The sequence below is a fragment of the Astatotilapia calliptera genome, chromosome 23 (assembly GCF_900246225.1).
Source record: "Astatotilapia calliptera chromosome 23, fAstCal1.2, whole genome shotgun sequence".
NCBI classification, from domain to species: Eukaryota; Metazoa; Chordata; class Actinopteri; order Cichliformes; family Cichlidae; genus Astatotilapia; species Astatotilapia calliptera.
Genome location: NC_039323.1, coordinates 7,163,180 through 7,188,029, shown reverse-complemented (window position 1 = coordinate 7,188,029; position 24,850 = coordinate 7,163,180). Strand labels below are relative to the sequence as shown.

Genomic DNA, 24,850 nt, shown 5'->3' with positions numbered 1-24,850 from the left:
GGCAGACACCACCCTCATTAACTTCTGATGCAATATGAGAGAAACTTCTTTAAGTGTTACTCCTAGTAGGCTTTCAAGGGGTAAAGAGTTAACAGGGAAGTAATTCTACATTATTAGACACAGAAAACAGGGGGAAAAGGCCACTTTAGTCACCAGAGGACCCATATTCTTGGAAAGGTAGATATTATAGTTCTTGATTAAGGATACAATGACAGGTACCACAGGTTTGAGCCTAAATAACACCAATCAAATAATCCTAAACAAGCCTGGTCATTTTCCCTGATTTACAATCATATTTACTCTGCAATGGCATTTAAAGAACCCTGTGTAGGTTATAGGCATTACCTATTACCATAGATGGAATATGGTAGTCATAATTATAATAACCTGCAACTATGTTTTTGTATGCACTTCCAAGGAATCCGTTATGTGCAACGGCCTTGTTTCTACAGTAGGAGTAGTAGATTTGAGCTGGGAAGCAAGAGGAAGGAAGGTCCATTAAATTTGTTCCAATGCAAACCTCCACTAGAAGCCACTAAATCCTACACACTGGCCTTTCTATAACTACATTAATCTTCTTCTCTACTTGCGTCTGCTTCAAATATATCTACGGGTTGTGGGTACTTGCCAGTAAATTCAATATTACACTTCTTGTTTTATTGCTTTTTTGCATGGATTTAAGTAAGTCTTAGATCTTATCAGCCACTGGGAAAAACGCCTAGCAAATTAAGTGATAGAGGGAGAGTCAGGGTCAGTTAACAGACAGTAAACAGAGCTAAAAAATGAACCAGGGGATTGACTGAAAACAGTCGATGAAGTCTGGACAGATCATATCGGTTAACCAAAGAAGAAGCCATGTAAGATGGAAAATGCCTAATCCTGGGGCATAATATAAAACCAGTGTAGTTGCTGTTTGCACACAGGAAGACAATGGGACGGCCATGTTCTCTCATCTACTGAGGCCTTGTTCTCAGGGTTTCAATTAGGGCCTCCTGATTTCCCCAGGGGCCCCTCCCTCTTATGGAGATGCCTCATTAATAGATGAAACACAAGTGCACGGACACACAAACACACACACAAACACAGACCCACAAGTAAAGAGAATCAAATTTGCTTCAGAACTTACCCCTGACTTCTCATCAAAGATTTTGATCCCTCCAAAGGAAACGGTCAGGAACACCTTCTGTTTGTGTTCTCCTTTAGACCGTGCTGCTGCAGCTATTCCCTGAGGATGCACACACACAGAAACACAATCCATACAACCATGTCAGAAGCAGTATAGAAATGTACATGCAGTTGCCAACAACTGTCAATAAAGGTAATAACTATGTGTTTGAAAAATCAGCAATGAGTTTCATATACTGGCATCAATTTATAATCTTTAAATTATTTGTGGCAGGTTTCTCATTTATTCTCATCCAACAAACAACACTTTACTATATTGTGTACCAGGGCACCATGCATTCTTTCTACAAAACGACTAGGGATGATGTGAAAGGAGATCGATATCAATTACTAGTTTATTGAGAATGTCAGAAATGTTATGATAGTTTTTATTTAATAATAAAAAGTTGCTTTGCTTAAAAATAGCTTGCTGCTGAATGGAACAACTTAATTTATATAACTTGTTTAAAAGCTTTGGGAACGTGCTTTTAACACAGTACAACTGCTACGATGCACTCAGCATACAGTCAAACGACATACTGATTATTTATAGCTGTAAGTATATGTAAAGGTTTAAGTTTCTCTCCATTTTCACCTCGTCACCATTTGCATAGGCGAGTCACAAAAAGAAGACAGGAGAGAAGCAGGATCACAAAAACGACAGATTCCGGATAGAAAAGGGAGGAGCAGTATGAAAGAAAAGGTGGAGAGATCAGAGAAAAGGAGTTGATGGATTTTCTGTCTGAATAAATGAGGAGGAGGGAAGCTGTTTGATCAATGAGCTGTCGGTCCTCTTCTCACCCTTACGGGTCTACGCTGGATAGAGTTTTCACTACACGTAAACAAAGCGTAAATGTAATTTTCTCAATTCAAATATCTCCTGCAATATGATTTAAAGGGAAATTAATAATGAATGAGGCACTCTTCACTCCGACAGCGTTTTCAAACTCTTTCAGCATACATTTGTAGAGACAAGATGCAAAATCTAGGTTTTGTTTAAAGATGCGACTTCTTGGGGAAAAATTTCAACATTTTTTATGTAACAGAATTTCAAAGCCTGTTTTTCATAATTCTGCAATCAATTATTTCAGAAAACAAGGTCGTTCATTAGGCCTGAATAGAAAATGGCCTATTTTTCTTCATCTTCATCCTCACTCATGTCTCTCTTTCACCTATCATCCAAATGATTCCCCTCCTATATGCCATCTCCTCGCTGCTAACTGCCCCATCTGTCTACCCCTCCCTCTAATTGTTTCTGTCCTTGCAAATGAGACATTCATCCCAATCCCCTTCTCATCCATATGGCTAACCTCCTTTACTTCCTCTTGCACTGATCATCGTCATCCCTATAAATTATAACAACCCCATTTTCTATCCTTCCTATTCAACTTCTCGCTTATAGCAATTTGCATAGAAAGACGGCAACAAACTCTATATGCATGCGCACACCGTCAAAAGCGCAGTAATGCTATGATGAACAAAACATGCATATTTAAATGTTGAACTTCAGAATATGCATGAAGCTGGCAACTGATGTCTTTTGTGGGTCACAGAACTTCATGCAGCTGCAGGCTGTAATATAACATTAATTCTGGGTGTTGACGTCCTCTGGTTTTTTTTAATTGCTCGCAACTACCGTGGAAAGTTTGTTTTAACAGCGAGTTTAAAATGGTACAATTAATTTGTAATTTGAGACAGATCAAGAGGAGGAGAAATACTCTTCTTACCTTGAGCTTCATCATCGAGTCCTGGCAGAGTTTGTCTCCACGGGCGGCGGTAACCTCGTCCAGGCCAATGAGCTTGGCCTTGTAGCGGACGCCATCGCCCTTAAAACGCCTGATGAGAGCTGTCTCGCTGCGATCCTGCCCTGCAGACACACATACACACTCACTTTGCAGTCTACAGTACATCTTCAAGTCAAGGACCTCAATCTACCTCAGACCAGTGCTATTACCTCAGGATCATCAATCACACAAACCCCAGAATACTTCAACAGTAAAGAAAAAAAAACCCCAACTATGGTATAGTTTAAAGCCACTAATGTCCAAAACTAACTCAGATCACATGCACTGAACTGTGGTATCATATGAATGATAATGGGCAGTACACTCATTGACGCTCAGTGTTTGGCAGGATTAGACGAAACTCTGACTGTTCACATCTTTGGCCATTTCTCATACAAAATAATGGTGTGACATTTCCTCCTTATCTCCCCCGTCTCCAGCAGTCCCTCGTCTCTTCTCACTTGCTACTGTGTACCAGATTGCCAGCACTGTGCGCATGTATTAGTAAGTGTCAGCGATGGCGTGCATGTGTTGACCTTGCTCTTGTCCAGGAAGTCTCTGTGTTATCTCCTCCAAACCTCTTTACACACAATACAGAGCACAGAGAGAGGGAGAGAGAACAGTTACTCATAAGGACAAACTCTTTTGTGTCATACTCTCTCATTCTTTCTTCCTCTCAGTTTCTATTTCTCTGACCTGCAGCGTGCACGCACACACCAAAAGTTGTACAGACAAACACCAGAGCATCTCTGCATGTCTCCGTGTTCTGTTTTTGAGTGTGTATATGCGAGACTTTGAGTGTGATTCTGAGAGAGAGGCATAATGATAATGCAGCATATTCAGATAATATATTGAGGCATTAGTTCTGTACTCTATAAGAGCGTGACTCTTGGAAGGTCACAGCCGGAGTGATGGAGAGGTCCCACTCCTCCTTTCGTCTTTCTTTCACACTCCCTCCATTCACACCGAGTCCCTACAGCGTTGCAGCATAAGAGAAATGTGCCCTTTTAAGACCATCACGTTACGTGCAGCTATTGAATCATTTTTGTGCAACACAAACCTCCCACGACTTCGTTTGTGTGCCCTGACGCGAAAACAAGCGAACACGAGTATTTTTTAAATCTGCATTTGAATCAATCAATCAATCAAATGATTTAACAAGTTGGAAAGTATTTGAGGACAATTCAATATAAGGCCTCGTTATCACACGATGGTCGGTTAGCCTTTGTATTAATAACCCTGCTTTGTTAAAACCGCAAATAGAAACGTCCAAGGCTGCCACAGATTATTTTGTGAATATTAATTTGTCTAAGAAGCTTCATCCTATGGGAAGAAAAACTTGACAAACTACAAGAAAGGGAAAAAAACCCCACTTACACTTACACAATAACATACACATAGAGAGACACACACTCAAAGGCTGCAGATGAACTCATCCCTCTGAATCATTGAACAGACACACTCAGTCACACTGCTACTTGGAGTAAATCACAACTGTCTGTCTCATAGTCCTAAGAGACAAAAGAGCCGAAGAATATCAGTCCTTATTTTGGGGAGAGTAAGAGAGAGCAGCTCTCTCTACTGTGTCACGTCTCAGCATATCTGAGATCAAAGTAAGTGACTAAACCTCTGCAGGACTGTGTTGTTCAACAAGGAGATGTTCATTTTGGAGACATTTAAATATTGCCTTCATTAAATATGAAACGATGCTGTAAAACGAGCGCGCACACACACACACACTCATATAAGTATGTTGACAATAATACTCTGGTAGTGTGATGGCAACCCCCAGATTTCCACACCCACTAGTTCCACATCATCTCTTCTCACTGTGACAATGACATGAAACATACTGCATGAGCTGTCTGTCAGGAAACATTCACAAAAAAATCGCTCCAGATCTCAAAAAGTGTCAAAAACCTTTCTTCACTGTGCAACAAACTAACAACTCTCTGAAGCTGAGGTTTGATTAATACAATTATTTTTTTAGAGGGGGAAAATAACAAACAGTGAAATAAAACACATTCTTTTTACTACAGGACTAATTACTTGATCACAACTGCCCCATGAACAAACAATAAGATTTATTTTCAATTCAGCGAATAAACTGAATAATATTCAAACACTGACATGCTCTAACAAGGCCTGACACTCTTGTACTTGTTTGTGTCGTGATTCTGGTCACAGTTTCAGATTTTTAACACCTCTAATCCAAACCTTCAATTCCAGTAAGCAAAAGCGTTTGCACTGGTAGGAAACCAAGTACACCAGGCTGAATGTGAAATCCATAAAGCGCAATTTAGAAAACATCCACAATATTCCCACTTCATGGCATGTTCACAAAAATCACTGAATCCTAAAAAAATGTAGCATGTGTGTTCCTGACAGAGAAAGTGGGGTCAAGTTCAAGAATATAAATCACTTATCAAAGAAAAAGGTGGCACTGCAGCAAAAGCTCGAGTTTAAGTATTCCTCTATGTAATCTCTAAGTAGATTTAATGAAGAGCCGGAACAAGCTCATAGTGAATATTAAGATGATTTAGCCAATTTTAAAGCCCTTAAAGGAAAAATAAAAAGGGGTTCAGATGAGTTTTATATCATACAATTAGAGCAACTTTATTCATTTAATTATAAACCAAATAAACTTGATTTTAATGTTTCAGTGAGAGGATTAGTGAAAAACACAATTTGGTATTTTATCTTAATTTAGACTGTTTTGTCAGATACTGTATAATTTGATTGTACTTTTTATGCCCTTCTTAGGATCCATTTGTTCATTGTTATAGCAGTCCACACTGTGTAGGACTTCATCTGTGTGTATTTATATGTATGAGAGTTAAATAACACTGGTTGTGTCCAGATGACTCTGTCTCACTGGAACAGTGATTTTCATTTGAGTTTGACATTTAAGACATGCTTGCTCCATCTGCACCCATCACCATTACTGCTGCTATACTTAGCTCACAATGAAAGGACGAGTGAGAGAGTGAGATAGACAGAGAGTGAGAGTGAGAGAGAGAAGTTGAAATAAAGTCAAGATGGGAAAAAAGAAAGGAAAAGGTAGAGAGGGGTCCAAGGTTACCACTCCTGCTGAGTGGTTTATAATATTACCTTTTGGGAGCATGTTCCATGAAAGACCTCCCTCTGTGTGTGTGTGTGTGTGCCTGTCTGTGTGCCTGTGTGTGTGTGTGTGTGTGTGTGTGTGTGTGTGTGTGTGTGTGTGTGTGTGTGTGTGTGTCAGTCAGTGGGGGAAGCATTCAGTCTGCTGTAATTAAATGTCCGCTGTTTCTGTGACCCTGCTGAGCTTCAAACACAACTAATGAAAGAATCTTCCATTTCATCTGTCACGGCTGCTCCACAGACACACAAACGCAAACTTGTGTGCCTGCCTCACACTCGCACACAAAGCACTTACAGACTCACGCTCACACGCATCCCACCTACCATACCATAACACTAATGAAAGAAGCTTTTGGAACATCAATCACGGCTGCTCCACAGGTCAACAAACACACAAAAACATGCAATCTTTTCTCAGATCTGTGCAAACTACACTGCAGTGCTACGCTGCTATCGCAATATCTGGAATTCAAGTTTTTACGCTACAGTCAAGCGCTGCGTATCGAGTGTACGTGTGTGTTTGCGGTAGCACTTGGTATGCAGGGTTTGTTCATAACTGTCTGTCTGAAGCAACAAGCAGAGAGGGAGGGAAGGACATAAAGCGAAGAGCAAAGGATGGAAAAACGTGATGGATGGATGAATGAGCGAAGCCTCCATTGGATAAATGTCAGTCAGGTTTAGAGCGATATGACAGGCAGAACCTCCCTGACTCACACACACACACACACACACACACACACACACACACACACACACACACACACACACACACAAACTTTCACATGTGATAGATGGCAGGTGACTGCTGGTACAGTGCGTCTAGCCCTTCAGGAAAGCCCCTAGCATCGCCCCTGGCAACTGTAACCTTTCGCCTCCTGTGCGCCCGTCCATCCCCGTCTTCCCCCTTTTCGCCTCTTCTCCCAACCCTTCTTAGTCTCTGCGTAATTCCACCTCTTTACATGGGTGACATATTGAAATCTTATTTACTTAAATATTTGCCAATGTCTTTCTTCCTGGCAAATCAGGTTATTACTGATTTTTTTGTAGTTTTGGCTCATAATTTCAATTATGATGACATTTTACGTACCAGAGCGACTGTCTGGATTTAGAAATCATAGCTAGAATGAAGTCTGACAGGTCCAAGACAACACAGATCATCTACTGTAATAACAACACCATATAAACCCAATGCAATGCACCAAAATCATGATACTGAATCCTCATCAGACAAACTGTGCGCAATCAAAGCTTCTTAAGTGCGCACGGTCTAAGTGGACCACAGCCAGATTACCTGTGGGTTTGTTTACAAGTTGCCTAACTGTCTGTCTTCTAGGTACTTCTCACTTTATCAAGCTGTATCAAATGTATGTTAGACTTACAGATTGATGCAGATACATTCTCATGTATCCAGGCCTGTCACAGATGTATGCAGGGCTCTCCTCAGCAGTGCAGATTTTCATTCAAAAACATTCTGACCATCCAGGCTTAAGGCTGGCAATGAGTGTATAGGTTTTAAGTGTAAGGCCAATAAGGCATAACAGTCTAGTTCATTAATTTCATTAGACGTTAGAGACAGAGGCTATTAGTTTGAGACCACTGAGTAAGAATATGGGAGAGATGCGGCACCTCAATAGCAAAGAAAAGTGAACTCAAGACTTTATTTGATTTCTTGCTGTAAGAGGAGGTTTTTTTGGGCATCATGTCATCTGATATTCCTCGGAAATTAATTAGCTACACAAATGTTGTTGCCACTATCACGCATTTACTTTCATAAGGCCAGCATTGTTTGCAGTGGCTGGTAAAGTGTGGAGCTTGATTCACTGTGCTCCAGATGAAGAAGCACCCAGAGGCTCTTAACTGCAGCTGGGATGGTTCCCAACAAACACTCAACAGCACATGAGGGAACCCGGCAGTTACTCTCCAATTAATCCTGCTTCTAAACCCTGCCGCTGAATGTCTGTGTGCGTTTGTGTCAACACGTGTGGGGTTTTGTGCTTTCCTTACCTATCAGAGACTTGTTCAGATGAAGCGCTCACTCATACCCAATCTCAGACAGACTCTTTTAAATCCACAAAACAGTATGTGCCAAGAAAACAACAAGTTTCCCCTTCAGCTCCATGCTTAGTTTTGGCAGATTGATTTGGCACACAAAAGCTCACACTTGACTGAGTATGCACATAAGCGCACGCTACAAAAACACAACCATAGTAGCTGAAGTGAAATAGCAGCTGTAAAATGAGATGATGAAGCACTGCGGCCACTCAATCAAATAAATGAGCGCTGCGCTTTTGCTCATGTACGTTTTTCGGTCCCATTTCCAACACGACTGCGGCTGTGTCTGCCAAATGAAGTTGCTTCTTTGAACCGTTCGTGTTGCGAATGATCTTGATAGGACTGATTTGTGTAATCAGTGTGACTAACTTAGCATCCATTCTTGAAGAGAGCTGCTGCTCACCTGTTGACTATGAACCACAATCATGAAAGGAGATTTCAGAGGGAGCAAATAAGATTAAACAGGTAGAGCGGTGTCTCCCCCCCCCCCCCCCTTTTATCTGAATTCCTTTTTTCAGGGTCCGTTTTGTGCTTCCTTTCCCCCACTCTCACCTCTCTCCCACCCACCTGGATGACAGGGACGCAGTCAGAGACCTGAGCTCCCTGCGCATGTGTGTTGCTGCACATGTGTCCTGAGGCATCCAGCCATCCTCGCTGGCAGAAAACACAGAACAAATTAGAGCTGAAAAATAAGTTAGGGACAGACGGAGCACATTGCCCATTACCACCACACAGTCAGACACTCACACCTTCTGTCAAGGTGACTTTTGGAAAAGCAAACAGAAAAAAGTTTTGACTCGATTGTATGGTGACAGTTGGGAAAGACACATGAGACCTTCAGATAAAATCTTATTTTTATGGCACACTTTATAGACACATTTATGGTAAGTTTACTTATTTAATTTTTGAAGATCATTTAAATCTGCTGTATTTACTTCTGTAGGGGTTGGTATAATGAGGTAATCCCATATTTCCCCTATCATCATTTCTATAACATGAAACATAACATTGCTGAATTTATCAAATTTATTAGACCACAAATTGTTTTTTGTTTTTTTTTTAGAAATCTATCAAAAGCAACTAAATTCACTCAATTGGATTTATATTTTACCTATATTTGAACCAAGACACTGGACTTCTCTGAGAAGTCTAGTAGAACATTCAGCCGCATACGTTTCAGTTTTTCTATTTAAGAATTCAAGTAAATTACTGCAATTTTGCATCTTATTAAAAATAAATAATGATGTGCTTTGCAATTTTTCAGCTTTTTTTGTAAAACAGTAAATCTGAAATAACATAGATAAAAAACAAAAACTATATTGATGGCAGCTTTGACATAAGCATTTCATTGGTAGTTGTCTAATGACTTCTAATGACTAGTGTCTTTTGACTGGATTATTTATTAACTAGAAAATACTTTTGTAAAATATTATTTTGAAACCATAGTTCTTAATTCTATCACACAGTGTTTGGGTTGTTAAGAAGTGTTTTCTTTTATTTGAGCGCACTGTCCTTGGACTAAAATGTTTTTTTATTTGCTTGTTTTTTTAGACCATTGAGCTTTTTATAAAGCCACATTGTAAATGCATCTACCTGACTACAGTTAATTTCACTCAAGATGATATAATCAACAGAATGAGAGAGACGTGGAAGGAAGAGTTGAGTTGCATACAGGAGTATCAACTATTAGCCGTGATGTCCTTCAAATCTCAGGACTGTCTTTCAAATTTATAAAAAAATATTTTTATAAATTTGCTCTCATGTGATGTCTCTTGTTTTTGTCATCTCTTATTGTTTTCTAATTAATGGTGTGTTATTTATTCTCTTTTCTTGAGAAATTCTTTTTGTGCCAATTTGTGTTTTCGATTTTTCAGGACAATGGGTGTTTGTTTTTTTTTACGTATTAACTTCTTTAACATTATTCAGTTTTAATTCAGTTTATTATCTCTCACTTTCTGTTTGGATGTAGTAATCTGTCAAAGCACTTTGTAAACCCGGTTTCAAAAGGTGTTATATAAATATTTTATTTTACTTTATTAGAAATACTATCTGGACATTATATGATCAGGAAAAATGGACAGGCCCTGACATCACCTCATCTACTGGGACTATCCCAGCTTGACTTTGTTTCCTACCGGAAACTATGGTATGCTCAGTTTTTACACTCGCTTGCTACTAAAGCAAAAATCCAGGAAAGCTATTAATACACTAAAAAATAGCAAAAGCAGCACTGGTCTCGCCTCTATGTTCACAATCCTGTCAGGATGATTGCATGCTTACTGACAAACCTGTGTTTTAGGTTCTTTGTAATCCTAAAAAAGTATTTAACTCTATGTACTCACTATGCTGATTAGAAGTTCTCACAGATCTTCCTTACCGTTCATTTTCACCTCAACCTTCTCTATTTTCTCCCTGTTATGAATTAATATGATACCTAAACTAACATGAGGCTATGAGTCTTTTTCCTTCCCATATCTCAGTCTCTTTTCCCAACTATCCAAGCAGTCCTGTGTATATCTAGAAATCTTGGTAGTCAAGCTCTTTTCTCTCTCTGGCAGTAATTAGAAGGTAATTGTTCTCGCAAGCAAAGGGGAACCTGAAAATGTGCATGAGTGTGTGTGTATGTAACTGTGTCTGTGAACATGCATGTGCGTGTATGTTTTCTGATATCTGTGTATCAGGGGTTGGTGTGTGTAAACATGCAGCTAGCATCCTGTCATGTGAGATGTTGAAGCTGTTCCACCCACAGAGTGCTTCAACGAATGCACCTCAGCAGCTGCTAATACACAAGCAGTCGATTCCACGAGTGCAGAAATGTTCACATCCTGCTGCAGAAGAACAGGTAGCTCTCCAAAGTCCTGCACTATGAGCCTCCACAAAATACCTCCTTTTATCAGAAGAAATAGAGAAGGCACCACTTACTTTTTTGTCATTGTTGTTCTCCTTGTCCCTTTCGTGAAAACACAGACACAGGTAGGGATGGGTATCGAAAACCGGTTCTTGTTGAGAACCCGTTCCAACTGTTTCAATTCCTTGGAATTGTTTGCCATTTTTGCAAACGATTCCCTTATCGATTCCAGTCGCCCCGAATGACGTCACCACATTGCGGAGCATCATTTACCTGGCAGGGCACCTAAGCGGCTTAAACGCTCAAAAGTTTGGTTATACTTTACGAGAACGGATGACTACAGGGCAACTTGCAATACTTGCAAAGTAGAGATTTCATTTAAGGGAGGAAACACTACGAATATGCAAAAGCATTTGCTCACAAAACACACGATGACCTTAAATGAATGTCGTGTTTTTAATTCCGCTCTGGACTCGTGAAACTCAACCCAGCAGCAGCGGTAACGTTTGCACGTCCTCTCCCGTTAATGCGGCAGGTAAATAATCAACTAACAGTGCATATTATGTTAGCGCGAGCTGTCTTATTACAAAACCTGCCATTACTGTGCATTTAGGTGACCATGATGAGACAGGCAGAGTCTGGCTCAGATGCTGGCAGTTGTCGCTGCAGTCTGCCGGCAGCGTCTCCTTTCAGGATAGACGAATGTCACCGAGCAGTGACTAAGTTTGTGGTAAAAGGCTTGCACCCATTTGCCACAGCAGATGCCATGATTTTCGGTAAGTGAATGTGTTTAATTGTAGGCAGGGACATTACTGGATATTCTTGTGTAATTGCTACTGAATAATTTATGTTATACTTTGTTATTGCTACAGAAGAATATTTATTTTATTATTTGACATTTACAATTTTTTTTTCCTGGGGACCCTGTGACACCCCATTGAAGAGCCGTAGGCTGGATCTCTTTAAGATCTCACTGCTGGGTTTGTAAGGCCATGTTACTCCTAAATTTCTATTTTGTTCAAAGAGAAGATATAAAACAAAGTTCTAAGCTAATCAACCTTAGTGTTCTCCTTTTTTAAAAAGAATCGATAAGAGAATTGATAAAGAATCGAATCGTTAAATAGAATCGAAAATGGAATCGGAATCGTGAAAATCTTATCAATACCCATCCCTACACACAGGTCAGTGAGTTCAAGCACTAAAAGACAAATCTGAGTGAAAAGTGGGAAAACTACTTGTTTCTTAAATTCTGCATTCTGTGTGAACAGGAGGCGTGTTTGTAGGAGGATTGTGAACATCTGTGTGTGTGTGTGTGTGTGTGTGTGTGTGTGTGTGTGTGATTGTCGCTACTGCTTTCAAAGCATTAGGAAACACAGGTAACTCCTCAAAACACAGCAGTCTTCCTTTCATGCCAAAACGAGGGTGCTAGAACAAAGCCTTCTCTCCTCCCTGTGATATATCCGCCAAAATAGGGAATCACTTGAAGTTGCTGTCCTTCCCCTCTCTACTTTTCTGTGTTGCATCTTGCTTAATGAACCCTCTCCTTTAATTCTCTCAGCCAGAGTCCTGGAAGAGAGGATGGAGTAAAAGAAGACTGGCAAACATTATTCAGCCTGAAAAAGGAGAGGAAGTTCTCCCATCAGTTAGATTGTTTCTATTACTGTGTGTAATCTCCTCACGTTGTCGTCAACTCTTTTAAGTAAAAGAAGATTTCTTCTCTTTTTTAAAACTAAATGACATGTTTTTCCAGCAAAAACAGTAGAAACAGAAAGGAAATTTTAATTTTCTATTTTTTGTCAGATACATTAACAACAAAGAAACATGTAAGGAGAGATCTAAAAAAAAAAATGCAGCGACTGTGTAGTTAGAAAGTATGCATCTGCTAGCATTAAACTTCAAATGTATCAGATCATCTGATCACACAAATTTCAGTCTCTTATGTGACAAGATATTTAATTTGCATGCTTCGTGTACACTGGGATTTAAATGTTTCAATTGCACTTCGTATTATCCAGGAGTATATACTTAATGAAATTGCAAACAGTAAGAGACTAGTAGTGATGTGGCACCAGAGAGCATTGAAATTTGAAATCTAGCTACCTGTAGAGACAGGAGTAAAAACTGCTCATAATATAAAGCTGGTGGGTAACAAAGTATCAAATGCCAACTCTGAGGTGAATATCAATTAAAGCAATAACCAATGGGAATGTAGGCTACAACTAACACACATATAATGGAGCAGGAAATGTATAAACAGGATTGCCCGCAAAAACACAGCCAGGAAAGTCTACTAGGAAACTGTTACAAAGGAAAGGCCTATAAGAAAGGGGCTTTTTTCCATGTCGTGCTGCACCTTGGCTTGAAAAATGTGCTTCAAAAGAAACATTAATGGAATGAAAAGTGCACAAAGTGATAAATTATGCGGAAAAACACCAATGCATAGTACCCCAAGCTATTTAGCTGTAAAAAACTTAAAAACTTACCCAGCTCGACCAGTTTAGATGATATCACTGTAACTAAAACATCTTAACCAGCAGAAGTGAATACACTACCAAACTGGTACACCAGACAACCTGCAATCAAGTTGAGCTGAAGAGAGATTTTAGCCATATCCCCAAGGTTGTTTTGTCTTTCAGTACAAATCAAAATGAAAATAATAAATGTGACAAGACTTGTTCTCTTAAATTTCCTTTAGAGACACAAAATGACATACAGCGTTAGTAGGAACACACTGTAAGAGGATTACATGTACATGCACCTTTTGCAAAGCAGATTTTTCAAACCCATATTCTTTACATCTGCTTGTCTTCAACCCTGTGTTAGCTGCTGATGTGGTGCGTGTCTTGCCGTATACCACCACCAGTTGATCAGTGGAATAATGCGAAATTACTCTCAGGATAGTCGATTATCTGGTTTGATGGAGTGTGCAGAAAGTCAAAGACAAACAACACAGGGACACAAACATGCTGCTGTGCAACAATAAAAGGTCAAGAACTCCATAGCAAACCTTTAGCTCACTTATAACCCCTACAAGAGAATGAAGTGACTGAGTTATACTTTTCAAACAAAGTAATAATTTACAGCATAGATTTAGCTATATTTTACAGCATGTCTCTTAAATGAGCCTTAAACACACTGCGTTATGAAAATGGAAATAGAAAACAGCAGCCTACCAAACCTCTAACAAATAAGAAATGCCCTTTCAGCACACAGTCCTTAAACCAGCACAGCAGGGTGAGACTATCGGCCTCTATTAGAGCCTGTGCGACATTGGGACATTTTCCTTTTGTGCAAATTATGAGCAGGGAGCAAACTGTTGCTATGGAGACAGTAGTTAGTGATGCGGTGAGCAAAGCCACACCAACTTGTGTGGAGGAGAGGACTAAGCTGAACATACTGTGAGGATCACAAGCTCCTGCAGCCACACACACACACAGTCCAAGACTCAGGAAAGCAAATAAAAGGCTTTTACCGATATGTAATTTTCTTTCTGAGTCAGGCATTCTGAATGCTAATTTGGTGTGGTCACATCTTAAACCTTGGATGAAGCTTTTTGAACACTCAGGAATAAGGGCAGAAGAGCGTATCATTGAAGCTGCTGCACTGTTAGAGGATGTGGCTTTGCTGAGAGGAATGAGACACCTGCTTGGGAAAAAAAAAACCAGATCACATCTCACCACCCTTAGTGCCCCTCTTAAGTTATTATAGGGAAGAAAAAAGTGGATGGATAAATAGAGCACACGTTTTCCAGGGATAAAATGATGAGAGGGGATGACAGGAGAGGAGATAGAAGAGGCAATTACCTCTAAATATAGTTTTAGTGCAAACTGAGAGAAAGGCCATGTTTGCAAAGTGTGTGTCACTATGTGAAAGTGAGTGTTGTTTTTTTTGTCTTATATCCCCAAGTATTCACTATTGGCCTCCAATGACAACCACAACAGCAGACAGCCAATTCAATTCAATCTCTGTCTGATTGGAGGGAACAGATCTGATTACCTCTCATAGAAGGCACACACACACACTCAAAATGCCGTTGTTTGTGCTCTAAGATTCCCCAGGGAAAGATGTTAGAGTAAATGGCTGCGGTGATTGTGCCAGATAGACTGGATGTGTGCATAATATCCACACGAAGAAGATAATGTGTTTGCTAATCGCACACCAGAGACAAGCAAACACACACCCACACAATCCACACACACTAACACAAAGGCTAACAGCTGCACAGCTATAACCCTTAACCACTCTTTTCATGCCGGTGGCTGCCAGCTACACTGTAGAAACACCCTCCCACACATCCAGCCAAATCCCGAATCGTGATTTTTCAAAGTTGTGATGACTGCGAGTTTTGACAGCAGCGGAAGTTATTATAACTTGTATTCATATTTGATGTCGCATTAGGAAAGACAGACATGCACTAGTTGATGTTTTATTTGAGCATTTGATAACGTTATGAATGCAATACCGCAAATGAAAATGACAAAACTCTGTATAAGTATAAAAGTCAGTTTTGTAATGTTTACATGTAGCGGTTAGGAAACGAAGCACAATCAAATCATCCAAATGATTGATGGTTACGTGCCAATGCGACTGCTTTTGAAAGACAAGCTTAAGAATGACAGTAACAATTTAGCAACATTTGACAAGCCGCAAACGTTCATTCACGAATCCGACAATGACCACACTTGTTGGAACAACAATACGGGCACAACGCCAGCTTCAAAGAGAAAACCAGAGGGTTTTTTTACGATTTTAAGTTTTTCTTCCATTTAGCTTTATCAAAAGGCAGGAGGCAACATGAAAATTGATGCTCCATCAACTGTGAATAAACAATGCAGACAATTTGTTTTTGTTCAATGTTATACGAGTGACTCAACCTACTCTTGTTTTGACAAGAAACTTTAGATCCTCTGGTGGGTGAACCAAAAGCATAGCATGCATTCAGTACCCATTTACTAACAGCTTAAATCTATTCAGTAATTATTTTAACTGCACTGCATTTTTCACAACTGCATCGTTGTTGAAAGGCTACAGCGATGTAATGTCAGAATGATTTGCGGTAAAAGGCGAAAATGCAATTCAAAGATTCTCCAGAGTTCGGCAATGGTACATCACACTTCATTAGCAGGTGGGCGCTGAAATGTAAAAGTTTAAAGTGGAGACAAAACTGTCTGCAGCTGTTGGCTCTTCACAAATGTCAAATTGGCTTGCTGTTCTAATTTGACATTCACATAAAAGTGTTTGTACTGGCAGACTGTCAACTCCATGTTTTATTAATAATGAAGAATATCAAAATGAGTTTCTTAAAAAAAAAACGTTGGCATACTACTGGAGTCTGCTCATCCCCTTAACGTCAAGGTTGGAATCAGCAGAGAGGGAAATAAACAGCGTGCAAAAATGTGATACAAACAGAAGAGGAGGGAGGCGATAGGAAAAAGAAATCAGAGGGGAATAGCAAGGTGGAAAGATCCAATCTCTCTGGATTTATTAGGGCTTAATAAAGACAATTATGTCTACTTCAGGGATCAAGTCTGACCAATAAGACTGACTAATTTACTGTTAGAGTATCACAACTTGGCAATTATTTCACTACGGTCATGTAAATGCTAAATATCAAAGGTTATCTCTACCCTGTCATAGTAATTCAATAAAACCTTCTGCTAGGGAAGAAAAGAGCTCTTAGAAAAGTGACCCCTGAGCTAGCAATAGAAGCGTAACTGCACTTGTACAAAAAACACATGCGCACAGACCCACACACTGATCACACAACATCTGTGATAAATGTATGACACATAGCAGTCCCACAGTCTTTTTCATTACATTCTTCTCCAAAGAACTCAGAAACAAAGGCCCGAGATTAAACAGCTCTCATTCGCAATGACTCATTAGTCTCACTCACTCCTCACTCTCTTCATGATCAGTCTCTGCTCTGTGTCTCACTTATACAGGACAAGGTCATTTAGGAGTCTGTGGAGTGGGAGAAAGAACGATGAGAACGGGAGAGGAAGGACATTAGAGGAGTAAGGAACTATCCTTCAGGGATTTTCACTACAACAAAACCACTATTTACACCCTAATGACAACCATCTATTCTGTGGATCAATTTTCATTTAAATTCAGCCACTCCAGAGGGACAGAAACCAGAGGACTGGACAAAAACATGTATATGTTCTGCATAAACACAGGTCTTACACATGAAGCACATTAAGGTTTCCTATTCCAAAATCATGCCCGTTGCTTGTGTGTGGTATATGATTGCATTTGACTTTCATCACCCTGCTGAGAGTGTGTGTGTGTATGTGTGTTCATGTCTGTTTGTGTGGATTGGGTGTGCTTGTGTCTGCCTGTTTAGAAGAAAGACCCAGATCAGAAGAGAGATGAATGAACCAATCTCAACAGGTCTGTGGCTGAGCAAATTCTACATCCCATTTGTAAGAGAGACATACAGATAGAGACGAGTTATAAGGTGAGATATATGTACAACTCTGTGTGTGTGTGTGTGTGTGTGTGTGTGTGTGTGTGTGTGTGTGTGTGTGTGTGTGTGTGTGTGTGCGCGCGCGTGTGCGAGAGAGAGAGGGAGAGAGAGAAAGAAAGTGAAAACCCTTAAGTCTCAATGCTGAAGGCAAACCATTCATCTTCCCTCTCATATGCTCTTCTGGGCTTCAATCCCAGTCCCAGTGTGTGTGTGTGTGTGTGTGAGTGTGTGTGTGTGTTCGCATCTTCCAAATATGGAGAGCAGTCTGACTGATGAACATGATCTCCATTGCAGCAGAACAATACTATTTCTAAATAGGACATGAGAGGCATTCAGTGTTCCCTCATACACTGTGTATGGGGGAACCAATGCTTGTTTGCAGGGGCTCAGGCGCACCATGTGCAATGAGGCATCTGCTGCAGGTGATAGCGAGTGTGTGTTTCTGTGCAGTTGCGTGCATCCATTAAGTGTCATTCCCAACGGCGTCCAAAGTTTTTGCTACATCAATCAGATGCTTATTCAGAGAATGCTGGGCGTCACTCTTACAGTCGGGCAGGTGGCACCGAGCAGCTGGGTGATGGCTGCCAGCCTGGCCCCTGGCATCACCTCTGCTCTGAGACCGCCCAGGCTTGCTCTCATACACCTGCTAGCTACCTGCCTCTGGAGCTTTTCACACCTGGATATTTTTTGCTTCTCACCAAACACAACATCCCAGCACCTGTTTAGTGGAAGCCTACTGTGCTACACCACCTGTTAATTAACTATGAACGGCAGCAGCCCTGCATTCTGTATCCTAATCCACAAAGACACAATTAATAAAGAGAAAAAAGTAGCTCACAAAGCTGTGTTTGCATGTATATGAGTGTGTGTATAACAATCATTTCTAGTCAGGGCTGCAGGTACTACCTTAAAAAGTAGTGACTTATTAAATTCAGAGTAGTCTTGCCTTTATGATCTGATACAGTAATATGAGATTAAAAGGTCACCTTTTTTCAATTCTAACATTTTACATATCAGGGCATAATAAAATGAATCATCTGTTCCTTCCCAGGTCTTACTTTTTTTTTTAAATGTAACCTCAGATGAAAAACAGCACATAACAAAATTGCATCATGTCATTATTTATGTCACAGAAATGAACCCAAAATGCAGAAGCCACATGTGGAAAAACTAAGTACACCCTTTACTTTTTCTTGTCGGTTGATTCCTGTAGAAACAGAAAGTACTGCTAATTAACTGCACCTCATTAACTGATAATCAGCAAGTGTGATCCTCTCCATAAAAACAGAGGCTTTGGCAGTTCGCTGGTCTGGAGTATTCAGATGTATGTTAACACAACACAAAGAAGGAATGACATCAGTAATGACCTTAGTGAAGCAATTGCATCACCACATCAATCTGTGAAGGGTAATAAGGCCATTTCCAAACAATGTGAAGTTCACAATTCTATAGTGAGAAAGATAATTCACAACTGGAAAACATTCAAGACAGCTGCCAGTCTTCCCAGGAGTGGACGTCCCAGCAAATTCATTCCCAGGTCAGACATGCAATGTTCACAGAAACTGCAAAAACCCAAGAGTCACATCTCAGACTAAACATGCCTCAGTGAGCATATTAAATATTAAAGTTCATGAGAGTACAATTAGAAAAAGACTGAATGAGTGAAGTGTTGTCAGGAAAAGGCTCTTATCTCTAAAAGATTGGAAAAGCTGCATCTGAATGGACTCAGGAACAATGTCCTTTGAACTGAGGTAGTGATCTCTTGCCATAATCCACAGCACCACTTTTTATTAAACCTGAAGCGTACCAGCACAAATGCCTACTGTCAAGCAAGTGTGGTGGAGAAGTAAAGATCTGAGCTTGTTTTACAGCCATATGACCCAGAGTAAACCATGAACTTCTCTTTATATCAAATTATTCTAAAGTCAAGTGTGAGGAAATCTGTCTGGCGGCTTAAATTTGGCAGCAAGACAATGAACACAAGCACACCAGCAAATCTATAACAAAATGGCTAAAAATAAAAGAAAAATTAAAATAAAACACCAAAAATCAATGTGTTGTAGTGGCCAAAGTCCAGATCTCAACGACATTTGTTTAACAAATGGATGGGATGTACTTAACTTTTCACACACTTCTTCTGAATTCTAGCCTAGTTTTTGTTAAAAAAAACAAAAACAAAAACAAAAAATAAAACTTCAACATATTACAGCTATTAACTGTACATAAATCATGGACCAGTCACCATACTGGGACACATTGAGGTCATACACTGTTTTTTTGTGGATTCCTGTTTTTAAATCTCAAGTTGAGCATTTGAAAACAGACAGGTGGCAGATCTGATCCAAACACTCAGGACAACAGAATTTTAGCAACAATAAGTCACTAGATAGCCATTCTTTATGCCATACCCAGCTTTACCACATTTTACTTTAAATGGGACCAGAACACATATTATGGTGTATTCGATAAAACTCAAAACTACCAGCTAAGATCAGAAACTCACTAAGTAAATGCCTACTGAGGTATTAAATCAAACCCAAAAGAGAAAAAAAACATCCTACACTGTCTGACTTCTTTTTATAACCAGAGAAGTCACCAACTGCTGATGATTAGAGAGAAAGCAGACTGAAAGCACCTCCGCAACGGTCTTACTTTTCAGAACCTCGGGCTATGTCTATTTTTTATATACAGTCTGTGGTTACTTGGCTGCCAGTATTGTGCATGCTGAGTCACTTTCATTGTGCTTTTTTGACTTTAATGTCAAAATGCTGCTATGATGAGGGATTTCTCTTGTGATGTGAAACTACTTTCATGTCACAAGAGAAAAAGATTTTTTCTCTCCTTGCAGAGTAATCAGTGAATTAACCACATTACCCTTTCAGTTACTCATCAGTTAAATGATGAGTAAACAGTAATATCTTCAAAGTTGTTCCTGACTTTGATGCTGCACTTACCTTTCCTCTTGGAGTCCCGTCTTACGCTGCTGGGCCTGACCGCTGGTTGTAGCTCTGTCTCTGTTGACATCCTCAGGCTCCAACTGGTTTAGACTCCGCTCCGCTTGGCTCAGCTGGGATCGGCTGGGCTCCGAGGGTCCAGTTCACAGCGTCAGTGCCGGCTGTGCGTGCGTGGCCGCCGGGTGTGTGCGTGGAGGCGCCAGGTGTGTGTGTGGGCACACAGGCTCATGGGAGAGGGATGGGCTTTAGCCCTGACACAACATCCTACACACACCCACAGAGAGCTGGAGGAGAAAAGACAGGGAGAAAGAGGTTGGCGTCGGTGAGGTTGCGCTTACTCTTGGCAGGTGAGACCTAGAAAGAGTTCTCAGCAGGCATTAGAATGACTTCGTCTCTGATCTGCTTTGAGAAGATGTTGCCAATGGTAACAGACTAGAGAGACCTCCACTACACTTTCTGCTTTCTATCAATAATGTGCCTCAGCAAGAAATTTTCTTGAGAAAATGTTCTTCCTCTTGAAGCCAGGTAACCAGGAGTCAGATTTAAAAGTACTAATAATGCATTCAAACGTTTACACATGACGTAATCTGTTAGATCATTATTATGTTGGTTTTATCTTCCTATACTCCCCAAATGTTTGGCTATGACATGGGAAGTCACTAACCTAATGTCAGACAGGGTAAGAAACACAAGTGTTTTCAACAAGCAGGTGGAACCAGCAAAGTAGTATCGACAGAATATCTATACCGCTTTATTTGCAGGTAAAGCCAAGCATGAGTTCACCTCCAACATGTTGCAACAATCTCTTATTGCACAGGAAAACTCTGTTTGCACAAACTAAAGGTTTCAGGAAGAAAAATTGTTAGACCCGGTGCCTGTGATAGCAACATCTACCTGCCATACCGCATGCCGCAAAGATAGAACAGTAGAGCAGCATTGGCGCTGCTCTCGCTACTTCTATGACAATGACACAATGCTGCTGGTGAGAGGAAAGAAAAAGACTCACCAGGGATTTTATTTCTCACTTTGAGTCTGAACCAAAAGTAACAGGAAATAACAGCAGGGGAACACGGTTAACCTTGTTTACAGCTATGAACGATTTAATGACCATAAGTGGACCCATACTTGCTGAACAACAAAAGATAAAACAATTATAATTCACAACATTTGCTTTACTTCTTCATAGTTCTGCTAAAGCTTCCAAAGTGTTTTTATTAGCTTGAAAATAATATGCTCGGGTTGAAACATTGCTACAGCACCCTACAGAGCTGAACCAGGAAGTCGAAACAGTGATAGAGAATTATGACAGACAATTTGCCCCCTTTATCTTTTCTAACAGGTCAATTTTTTTAATATTTATGCATTCTGTATCCTGACAGCAATTATCTGATATCTTAGCAATTAACTTGAGGGTTCCAGTGTTATTATTACGAGCACGAACAGAAGCTTAAACTAACAAGACCAAGGTTGTATTAATTTCTTTTTAATGCTAATTCCAGCTGCCCTTCTTAGGACTGACAGGCCCCTTTGGCCCCAGCATTTTGTATTTTTCCTGCCCATCTGCTGCTACTTATTCCTAAGTGTTGACTGGCAGTGACTACCATAACTTAGCAGCCAAAAACACTCAGATTCACACTTTAATGCTGTTGTGTGAATGCATGAAAGCACGCTCATTTACATGTGCACACAAATCCAGAATAGCTTTTTTTTCTTACTTGGAGATGGTAAAGCACAAAGACGGGCAGCTGCAAGCTGACATGCTACATAATGAATCTGACTACCTTCTGAGCTGCTCTTCCAATCTTCTTAGAATATAAGTCTTGACCTCTCTTTCCTTCTCCGTCTCCATCTAACAGTGGCCGAGTGCCGATTTAAACAAAACCAAAAGACTTGTGCTTCTTGGGGAAGAGGGAAATCTCTCTTATTCTATTCCTCCCCCTCTCCACGGTGTTTTTGTGTGAATAGGAGGCCCCTGTAAGCCTTGGGCGAGAACAGATGAATTGAGAGGCTTTTAATTTGCTGCAGACAGAACAGAACAGAGTCCATTTAATTCTGCCAGCAGAGGCCATGTCGGCAAAATGCTGACAATATTCTTTATCTGGTCCAAACACACTGGAAAAGTGTGAGTCACTCCAATTACAGGCATTATCAGCAGCACTGTTCCACCAAATGGATGGAGAGAGAGTGAGTATGAAGAGAGAAGGGTTAGAGGGAAGAGAAACGAACAGAGTGGAAAAAAAGTGAGGGGTGAGGAAACATAGAGCGGGTGAGAAAGACAATGAGCGAGGGGTAAAAGGGGAGAGAAAAAAGCCCAAGGAAGTAAAATCAGAAAAGAAAGGATGGGGTCTGAGCAGCTTCAGCTTCAACCCTGAACATGTCCCCTGTCCGTCTCTTCTCCTTCCTTTTTTTGTTCTCTGAATTTGTTCTCCTCCTTCTAGCTGTGAAGTCTTTCATGAAGCATCTGGAGCTTGTGTTTAAAAAAAAAAAGAAGCAGTCTGTTAATCCTCAAACTGGACCAGAGACGAGGCAGTCCAGCAATTCTCACTGCACACGCACAATCTACAACCAAACGCACACACAAATAAGACCTCGTAGACAAGTTTCTGTAGTGCAACTTTGATTTCACAAACAAATTTAGACCAACTTTAAACTGTGAAATGGGTTCACAGTTTACATCCTGTCTGCAAAATTACTCCTGTAAGAGAACAACTCACTTATTTAAAGATGTTCTACCCATCCAAGCATTACAAGCAAAACAGCCACTACTTCACTGGTGAAAATGAGCAAGAAACAGGATTGTGAGACTGAAAATGAAAAATCTGCTGCAGCACAGCTCTCCAGACATATGGTTGTTTCTCTAGAGACTCGGCGAAGAGTTCTACATCTTAAGCTACCGTCCCTGGAGAGGAGAACAAGCTAATTTCTCAAAACACAGTCCATGTCTAGCTTCAGCTGTACAAATTCCCTGCCTTGAAAGCACGCACAGATAAAGTGAAGGAAAGAGCAGCACCATCAAAAGCCATCGTGAACGCTGTAGTGGTGGTTTGACCTGGAATCAGCGCGCAAGCTAAATGTAGCAGCAGAGCAGGATGTGAACATGGCTTAGTGTGTCTGGATTTAGACAGCAATCTGAAGCCACGCCAGAGGAGAGGCATAGTGCAGGCAAGGAGGAGAAGGGAATGAGCAGTAAATTGGACGTCCGTAAATGGGGCGCTGCCAACAGGCGCTAGCGGGAGATGTGACGATCTGCATGTGTGTGCACGCGCTTCACTGTACTGTATGTGTGTATGACTTCATAAACAGGATGCTGCCAACAGGAGCTTAATGCCCAGAAATCATCTGCAGCTACAGGAAAGTATGCCAAGTTAGTGGAAAGAAAAAAAGAAAGGAAGAGAGAGAGAAAGGGCGTGCTCTCTCTATCCACCTCGCCTTTCTCCCACCTCTCACTCTTATAGGGTAATTGTGTTCCGTCCATCAGGCTCAGAGTTAGATTGCTGGCTCCACTCATTCGGCTCTCCTGCCATCTCAATAATGAATAATCATAAAGACCCCCTCTACACTACTCGCACACGCTGTTCTCAATACTTGTGCTCTGTCCAGCCTACGCGCACACTCACACTTTATCAGTGCTACCTTTGTATCCTGACACCATTGCACCGAGTCCTTATCAGCAGCACGCTTCTCCTCTGAGGTGTATTCGTTGATGAATAACAATGTTGGTACTAAAGGTCAACCAAGTTACATTCTGCTAGGTTTCAGATGTTTTTACAGTGAATGAACGGTGTTCGTTTTAACCATATAAAACAAACAAAATCACATGTAGTTTTAAAGACCCAAACGGCTACATACACCTTTTAAATGTCAACTGACAGAGCACACCATCAAGCCGAGGAGAGAAATAAATGTCAATAAATTTCTGTTCTGTCCAGAAAAAGTATAAAACTTAAAGATATAAAACCTACCAGTTCATGAGCCTTAGCAGATAAAAATATATAGTGTCCACTCAACTTCGGTAGTCCAAAAAGCTCAGGAAGACGAGGCGAGGAACAAAACAGTGGAGCAGAAATGAAGGAAATGAAGAGAAGGAAGGGTAAAAGATCAACTAATAGAGGTTAGAAGAGAAGGCGTGCCTATTGGTGTATGATATAAAAGGTTGATTGCACTTCTGTAAAAAAACTGGGAGAGTGTGGGATTAAAAAAAAGAGCAAAAAACATGAGGTCTGGACTAAAGTCCAATGCTATGCAAAGATGCTGCATATCACTGCACTTTGTCCAGCATATAACAATAAAAGAAGTGTACTTTCCACAATCTAATCTCCTTTTTGATGAGGGATTTGTGCAGACAGATATAAAGCAATGATGAAAAGAAATGCAATTTCCTGATAAATTTTGTATCAGGGTAACTTCATAGATAATAATCAATAAATCATTAAATGCTTTGGACATGTAAAAGTTC

General features: G+C 40.4%; 1 protein-coding gene across 14 annotated transcripts in view; it reads right to left on the bottom strand.

Annotated features, from left to right (window-relative positions):
• Nucleotides 1-24,850, bottom strand: part of dab1a (DAB adaptor protein 1a) — a 227,994-nt gene that overhangs the window by 32,230 nt on the left and 170,914 nt on the right. For 11 of the 14 annotated variants that reach the window (XM_026158479.1, XM_026158482.1, XM_026158478.1 and 8 more), the window contains 3 exons: nt 20,395-20,678; nt 2,892-3,031; nt 1,127-1,225 (listed from right to left, as the gene is read on the bottom strand). In XM_026158479.1, coding sequence (XP_026014264.1) covers nt 1,127-1,225; nt 2,892-3,031; nt 20,395-20,464 — 309 coding nt within the window. In that variant the 5' untranslated portion in view covers nt 20,465-20,678. Of the gene's footprint in view, nt 1-1,126; nt 1,226-2,891; nt 3,032-20,394; nt 20,679-23,108; nt 23,368-23,404; nt 24,162-24,356; nt 24,787-24,850 lie in introns of those variants that run through there. The other 3 variants (XM_026158480.1, XM_026158483.1, XM_026158481.1) reach the window with 3 other exon arrangements.